The sequence below is a fragment of the Chiloscyllium punctatum genome, chromosome 1 (genome assembly GCF_047496795.1).
Source record: "Chiloscyllium punctatum isolate Juve2018m chromosome 1, sChiPun1.3, whole genome shotgun sequence".
Taxonomy (NCBI): Eukaryota; Metazoa; Chordata; class Chondrichthyes; order Orectolobiformes; family Hemiscylliidae; genus Chiloscyllium; species Chiloscyllium punctatum.
In genome coordinates, this window is record NC_092739.1 from 97,950,639 (window position 1) to 97,958,727 (window position 8,089).

Below are 8,089 nucleotides of genomic sequence, written 5' to 3' on the forward strand. Positions count from 1 at the left end.
AACCTGCACCCAATGTCTCTTTGTTCAGCAACACTCCTTAGGACTTTACCATTAAGTGTATAAGTCCTGCTAAGATTTGTTTTCCCAAAATGCAGCACAATCTGCCACTTCTCAGCCTATTGGCCCATCTGGTCCAGATCCTGTTGTTATCTGAGGTAACCCGCTTCGCTGTCCACTGCACCTCCAATTTTGGTGTCATTTGCAAACTTACTAATTATGCCTCTTATGCTCGCATCCAAATCATTTATGTAAATGACAAAAAGGAGAGGACCCAGCACCGATCCTTGTGGCACTCCACTGGTCACAGGCCTCCAGTCTGAAAAACAACCCTCCACCACCACCCTCTGTCTTCGACCTTTGAGCCAGTTCCGCATCCAAATGTCTAGTTCTCCCTGCATTTCGTGAGATAGAACATAGAACATAGAACAGTACAGCACAGAACAGGCTCTTCAGCCCACGATGTTGTGCCGACCACTGATCCTCATGTATGCACCCTCAAATTTCTGTGACCATATGCATGTTGAGGAGTCTCATAAATGTCCCCAATGACCCTGCCTCCACAACTGCTGCTGGCAACGCACTCCATGCTCTCACAACTCTCTGTGTAAAGAACCCACCTCTGACATCCCCTCTATACTTTCTTCCAACCAGCTTAAAACTATGACCCCTCGTGTTAGTCATTTCTGCCCTGGGAAATAGTCTCTGGCTATTGACTCTATCTATGCATCTCATTACCTTGTATACCTCAATTAGGTCTCCTCTTCTCCTCCTTTTCTCCAATGAAAAAAGTCCAAGCTCAGTCAACCACTCCTTATAAGATAAGCCCTCCAGTCCAGGCAGCATCCTGGTAAACCTCCTCTGAACCCGCTCCAAAGCATCCACATCTTTCTTATAATAGGGCAACCAGAACTGGACGCAGTATTTCAAGTGCGGTCTAATCAAAGTTTTATAGAGCTGCAACAAGATCTCACGACTCTTAAACTCAATCCCCCTGTTAATGAAAGCCAAAACACCATATGCTTTCTTAACAACCCTGTCCACATGGGTGTCCATTTTAAGGGATGTATGTACCTGCACACCAAGATCCCTCTGTTCCTCCACACTGCCAAGAATCCTATCCTTAATCCTGTACTCAGCTTTCAAATTCGACCTTCCAAAATGCATCACCTCGCATTTATCCAGGTTGAACTCCATCTGCCACCTCTCAGCCCATCTCTGCATCCTGTCAATGACACACTGCAGCCTACAACAGCCCTCTATACTGTCAACAACACCTCCAACCTTTGTGTTATCTGCAAACTTGCTGACCCATCCTTCAATTCCCTCATCCAAGTCATTAATAAAAATTGCAAACAATAGAGGCCCAAGGACAGAGCCCTGTGGAACACCACTCACCACAGACTTCCAGGCAGAATATTTTCCTTCTATTACCACTCGCTGTCTTCTGTTGGCCAGCCAATTCTGTATCCAGACAGCTATTTTCCCCTGAATCCCATTCCTCCTGACCTTCTGAATGAGCCTACCATGGGGAACCTTATCAAATGCCTTGCTGAAGTCCATATACACCACATCCATAGCTCGACCCTCATCAACTTTTCTAGTCACATCCTCAAAGAACTCGATAAGGTTTGTGAGGCATGACCTGCCCCTCACAAAGCAGTGTTGACTGCATTTAATCAAGCCATGCTCTTCCAGATGGTCATAAATCCTATCCCTCAGAATCCTTTCTAACACCTTGCAGACAACAGACGTGAGACTTACTGGTCTGTAATTGCCGGGGATTTCCCTATTTCCTTTCTTGAAGAGAAGAATTACATTTGCCTCTCTCCAGTCCTCAGGTATGACTCCAGTGGAGAGCGAGGATGAAAAGATCTTCGCAAGTGGTGAAGCAATTGCATTTCTCATTTCCCGAGGAAATGAGAAATCTGGTCCGGGCCTGGTGACTTGTCAATCTTAATGTTTGACAAAATTTTCAGCACATCAGCTTCCTCTATCTCTATCCATTCCAGCATGCACACCTGCTCTTCAAAGGTTTCATTCACTACAACGTTCGTTTCTTTTGTAAAGACAGAAGCAAAAAACTCATTTAGGGCTTTCCCTACCTCCTCAGACTCCATACACAAGTTCCCTATGCAATCCCTGATCGGCCCTACTCTTTCTTTGACCATTCTCTTATTCCTCACATAAGTGTAAATTGCCTTTGTGTTCTCCCTAATCCGTTCTGCCAAGCTTTTCTCGTGCCCTCTCCTGGCTCTCCTCAGACCATTTTTAAGCTCCTTCCTTGCCTGCCTGTAATCGTCTAGAGCTGAGCTTGACCCTAGCTTCTTCCACATTATGTAAGCTACCTTCTTCCTTTTGACGAGAAGTTCCACCGCTCTTGTCATCCAAGGTTCCTTTATCTTACCCCTTCTTGCCTGTCTCAGAGGGACATATTTATTCATCACTTGCAACAACTGTCCCTTAAACAGTCTCCACATGTCAATAGTGCCTTTACCATGGAACAATTGCTCCCAATCTATTGCCTCTTCCCCAATTAAATATCCTCGCATTTTGCCTAATCCTTTCCTTCTCCATCGCTATGTCGAATGTGAGGCAGTTGTGGTCACTATCACCAAAGTGCTTTCCCACCACAAGATCTGATACCTGCCCCGGCTCATTGCCGAGCACCAAGTCTAGAATGGCCTCTCCCCTCATCGGCCTGTCAACATACTGAGTTAGGATACCCTCCTGAACACACCTTACAAAAACAGCTCCATTCAAATCTTCTGCTCGAAGGAGGTTCCAGTCAATATTGGGAAAGTTAAAGTCACCCATTACAACAACCCTACTACGTCCACACTTTTCCAAAATCTGCCGACCTATGCTTTCTTCCATCTCCCTGCTGCTATTGGGGGGGCCTGTAGTAAACCCCTAAAGAGGTGACTGCTCCTTTGTTGTTCCTAATTTCCACCCATACTGACTCGGTAGGCAGATCTTCCTCGACAATGTAAGCTTCTGTAGCTGTGATAAACTCTCTGATTAGTAGTGCTACACCCCTCCTCTTTTTCCCCCCTCCCTATTCTTTTTAAATGCTCTAAACCCTGGAACATCCAGCAACCATTCCTGCCCCTGAGAAACCCATGTCTCTGTAACCCATGGGGGTAACCCCCTAACTGTAACCCATTTATCCTTGTTCTGAGCCTTAGGAGTGGCCAACTCCCAGTAACTCCCATCAATTACCCCCTCAGCCTCCCGAATGATCCGTAGTTCATCCAGCTACAGCTCCAAATCCCTAACATGGTTTTGAAGAAGCTGGAGTTGGGTGCACTTCCCCAGACGTAGCCAGCGGAGACGTGTGCCATGTCTTCCACCTGCTACATTCTGCAGGAGGAGCAAGCACATGCCCTAGCATCCATACCCGACTTATCTGAACACCCACTCAGTACTAAAGTAGAAAGCTTAGTTCAAGTTGCTATAAAAAATTAATAACAAACTTATATCCAATAGAGGAAGTTTAGAATGAACGTTACCTTATTAACTAGATTAGAGGAGGAGGGTGGGTGGGAGACTACTTTAGTAGAGTCTCAGGCTTAGCTGCCTTGCTGATATATATGGTCACTGCTTTCCTTCCCGGCTGCCCCTCTGGTCCTCGTCAGTTCCCCCGCTACTCCCGCTCCTTCTATGAAGGGGAAAACACCGCTGTCCGCTACTGGTAAGTAATTTTTTAAAAACTGCCTTACCTTAGCTGCCGGGTTCATCTTACCTCCACTGCTGCAGAGATCTAACCTTGCTAATCAGTCTCTCATGGGGAACCTTGTCTAACGCCTTACTGAAGTCCACATAGATCACATCTACCGTTCTGCCCTTATCAATCCTCTTTGTTACTTCCTCAAAAAACTCAATCAAGTTTGTGAGACATGATTTCCCACGCACAAAGCCATGTTGACTATCCCTAATCAGTCCTTGCCTTTCCAAATACATGTACATCCTGTCCCTCAGGATTCCCTCCAACAACTTGCCCACCACCGAGGTCAGGCTCACCGGTCTATAGTTCCCTGGCTTGTCTTTACTGCCCTTCTTATACAGTGGCACCACATTTGCCAACCTCCAGTCTTCCAGCACCTCACCTGTGACTATCGATGATACAAATATCTCAGCAAGTGGCCCAGCAATCACTTATCTAGATTCCCACAGAGTCCTAGGGTACACCTGATCAGGTCCTGGGGATTTATCCATCTTTACCCATTTCAAGAAATCCAGTACTTCCTCCTCTGTAATATGGACATTTTGGTTTGACTTTATTGGGATCTTGCTCTTTAGTATCCATTCAACATTGTTTGCATGGTGACTACTTCATCTGGTATTGTCGGAAAATGTCAGGACAAAAACTGTAAATACAGTACACAGAACACCGAGATTTCAATAGATTCGCTAAATGAACAATGCATACTTTAGAGGCGGTTGGAACCCCGTTGTATTTTGTGTATAAATATGCTAAGTTATCCTGCCTTATCCAGTCGTTGTAGCTGGAATTTAATAACTAAGAATTTCTTTGTCTGTTAAAGAAAGTGCAGGTCTTTAAAACCTCTCTGCTGTTTTGACAATAATAATTAGAAATCGGAATTCCGGCCATCCAATTGGGAGCGAGCGGGAGCTTTGTTGCTGGGCAGATCAAGGCGACCGATGTTGACCGCACAGTCGGTTGCCAGGCAACAGGTGGGCGGGGTGCCGGGGAAATTGCAAGCCCCTATTTCCCCCCCCCCCCCCCCCCCCCCCCGCCCACAAGAAAGCAACAGGAGACGGGAGACGGGGGACGGGGGACGGGGCGGGGGGGAGTGAGCGATGGGCGGTCATTTAACCGGGAAAAGCAGCGGCACCCCCGCAGCGCCAGGGCGAGATTCCAGGGGGTTGGGCTAAGAAGGCGAGGCTGCAGTCGAGGGTTGCCTTGCAGGGCCGGGTCAGAATGAGGGCTGAGCTGCTCAGTCCCGCAGCAGTTTGCAGCCATGGTTGCTGCAAACGCGACGGGCGAAGAAGCTCCGCTGCAAGCGGCGCCCAGCCCCGGCAAAAGAAAGCGCTGGGCGGCTGCCGTCAGCGAGGATGTCACTCCGGAAGACAGGGCTGAGGGAGTCCCGGACGGCGCGGGCAGCCGAGCGCCGCTGAAAAGGCTCAAGTGCCCGAGGTACAGAGCCTGGAGCTGGGGGTCGGGCCGCCGCTGTGGCCTGGAGCCGTCACTTTGTGCCCGCCCTTCAGAGGCGGACAGTGACAGTCCCGCCCTTCCAAGCTGCGGCTCCCCTCGCCGGCTAACAGCTCACCTCGATTTACAGTTTCTCAGGGAATACGGACAGAAATGCTACCACCTTAATCGAGAATCTGAGAAGAAATTTCATCCCCGGAACTGCCTGGCACGTCAGCCCCAGGTAAGAAGGAGCATCAAATCGGCGCCACCGCTCTGAAAGCAGAACTGGCTCAATGTGATTCCTGTAACCGCAAGAGTATTGGCGAACTTTTTTTTTCAAAGAACGGGACTTACTTGCGCTATATTAAACGGAATATACAATTGGCACAGGCACTTTGACACACTTTCTCTGACAGTGTTAAATCTTGTACCCAAACACCACTCTCCTGTCCCGACACATCCGTTAATAAAATTCCCGATTCATTCACACACATTGCTCCCATCATGAGCGGAGCAGATGAGATGGGCACCGTTACATGATCCCCAACATCTGTCTGAGGGCAGCCTGGCCGCATGTTTCTGTATGTTTACTGTCCCCTTCACAGGTAACTGCAGAAGACAGATGTAAACTGGTTAGCTGGCTGATCCCAGTTCACAGACACTTTAACTTCTCCTTCGAATCGATGTGCCTCACTGTGAACATTATGGACCGTTTCCTTCAAACGACCCCCGTGGCTTCCGATTGTTTCCAGCTTGTCGGAGTAACGTCGCTTCTCCTCGCATGCAAACAAGTGAGTGACTGGCTTTTTAATGCCGTCCCGGTCCTGTAACTCCCTTTTAAACAGCAAGTCCGCTTAATCAGAACGGAAGATGCATGCATGCGCGTTTTTCAAAGTGGTTAAAATCAATCAAATATTGGTCATTATTTAAATTAATGTATCAATTCTTATGAATGTTACTGGACTAATTTCCCCCGATTTCTCCCCTGAAGATACTGGGTGATAGTAGGGAACATTTCTCTGACTCCCCAGAAACCATTTTTGTTAAAGTGCAAACCCAGAGAAAGAGCACCGGTACAGGCGATGCCGTGACCTCAGTGGGACGAGGGTGTGTCCTAAGTTTCTGTTGAGCAGAGTACTGTATTTTGTAAATTAGTTTCCAGAAACGCACAGTTTGCGGCGTGTACCATTGGTTATTTTCATACCTGTAGCTGAAAAGGAGGGGAGCCTGCTCCTACAAAAAGCTGCAATCCCAGTGAGTGTACCTTAGATTATTGGAACTGCAACCTTGTAGCCCTTTTACTCCATCAAGGCTCTCCCAACTTGTGTTCAGGCACGAAACGTGCCTCTTCGCCAATGTTCTGGTACTGCTTGTAAATCAATACAATCGCTAGTTTGAGACATAATACACAGAACCTAGAATGTAAATGGGATGAATGAATGAGATTTTGCAATGTTTGTTGATAGAAACAGGAAATTAGAGGAACCGCTTTCCTGAACTGCTTTAGAAAGTGCCATTTTATGTTCAGCTTAATACGCCAAGTGGGCTTCTGGTTAAAAGACTGACAATATAGCATGCCCCTCAGTGAGTTACCAATGTACACGCTCAGTTCCTGAACTGAGACTAAATGGCTGTGGGAACTAACTCAACCTGTTGCTTATTTTTCCTCCAATGCCCATCTCTCCAGGTTGAAGTTTACCCTCCCAGAATTAAACAGCTCCTTTCTCTCTGCTGTGACGCGTTTACCGGGGACCAGCTCCGGAACCTGGAGTGTATCATCCTCATCAAACTCAATTTCGAGCTGCTCACACCGAGCGTGGACTTTTTCTTGGAGCATTTTACCATCACCAGGATAGAGCATGAACAGTCGCGCAGTCAGGCTGCCAGCTCAGAGCGCCTGGCCAGGCGCCTTGTCGAACTCAGCTTCGCCGACTACTCCTTTAATGGATACCCGCCCTCCCTGCTGGCCAGCTCTGCCCTCCTCCTGGCCGATCGGATGTTACATCCCGGGGGAGATCCCAGCTCGGAGATCAGCGGTTACCCGCCCTGCCTGCTGGAGGACTGTGTGCAGAGACTGAAGTTGCTGGTAGCTTTGAACGAAGAGTCACTGGCTCCCTTGGAAGTCTTTGAGCCGACAGACAGAGAGCTCAGCACTGAGTTCTGACCAGGCTTCCCAGCCCCTCACATTTAAGGGCACCTCTGTTTTCGCATAGCATTGCATCAACGTTAATCAAAATCGAACAACATCACCTATATGTAGGTGAAGAAAACGACTGGAAATCAATGTGACTGTTAGTTTACATTTACAGATTAGAGTTTTAGTTTAGGTGGAACTCGTTGTAAAGTCATTCACTGCATGCAGATAGTGGTGATACAAAAATGTCATTAATGCGGGATTATGAGGGAAATAACAGAAGTCTGAAAACTTGACGATAATCTCTTTTTATTGTGAACAAATGAAACGTTTCCGACCTCAGCCGTGCTGTTTACTAAGGAAGAATAGTACTGTAATCTGTAAATATATTGTATGTATCTCGTATTTTACAACGGCATTATGGATTTTTGTGACTAAACATTAAATTATTTATTTAGCGTGATAGCCTAGATTTCTTTTCGTGTCTAATAAATTGTTCTTCTTACAAATCCTTCCAGTTCTCATTTGTGTTCATCATTCAGGAATATTCTCTCGATTTCTCCAATTTCTTACCGAGGAGCGTAATAGTACACCGATTAATTCGCTCAGAGACTGAACCTAAAGCCCTTATTTTTGAATGTTCACAAATCGAATCAGAACCGAGGAAAAATTAAACTAAGGAATGTGCAATGAAATGACAGATAAATACAAATCTAGACTCACCTGTATGTGCTCATATCTCCAGCAATCCCGCAATTATCATACACAAATGTTGATAATGCCACTTCATTTGTAAATAT

At 46.8% G+C, this 8,089-nt stretch overlaps 1 protein-coding gene across 2 annotated transcripts; it reads left to right on the forward strand.

The window, feature by feature from the left end:
- The first annotated feature begins 4,809 nt into the window (after positions 1–4,809).
- LOC140482407 (cyclin-O) lies at positions 4,810–7,798 on the forward strand. 2 transcript variants are annotated; one of them, XM_072579885.1, is made up of 3 exons: positions 4,810–5,396; positions 5,761–5,946; positions 6,843–7,798. In XM_072579885.1, the coding sequence occupies exons 1-3, from the start codon at positions 4,983–4,985 to the stop codon at positions 7,317–7,319; spliced, it is 1,077 nt and encodes a 358-aa protein (XP_072435986.1). In that variant the 5' UTR covers positions 4,810–4,982; the 3' UTR covers positions 7,320–7,798. The 2 variants fall into 2 exon arrangements, with proteins under 2 accessions (XP_072435986.1, XP_072435995.1); XM_072579894.1 differs by lacking the exon at positions 5,761–5,946.
- The last annotated feature ends 291 nt before the right edge of the window (positions 7,799–8,089 follow it).

Bases quoted from the DNA above. Each gene is read 5' to 3' on its own strand.
- LOC140482407 (XM_072579885.1), top strand. From the start codon at position 4,983: ATGGTTGCTGCAAACGCGACGGGCGAAGAAGCTCCGCTGCAAGCGGCG. The intron at 5,397-5,760 runs GTAAGAAGGAGC...TCCCCTTCACAG, and splicing joins GCCTGGCACGTCAGCCCCAG to GTAACTGCAGAAGACAGATG. The intron at 5,947-6,842 runs GTGAGTGACTGG...CCATCTCTCCAG, and splicing joins TTCTCCTCGCATGCAAACAA to GTTGAAGTTTACCCTCCCAG.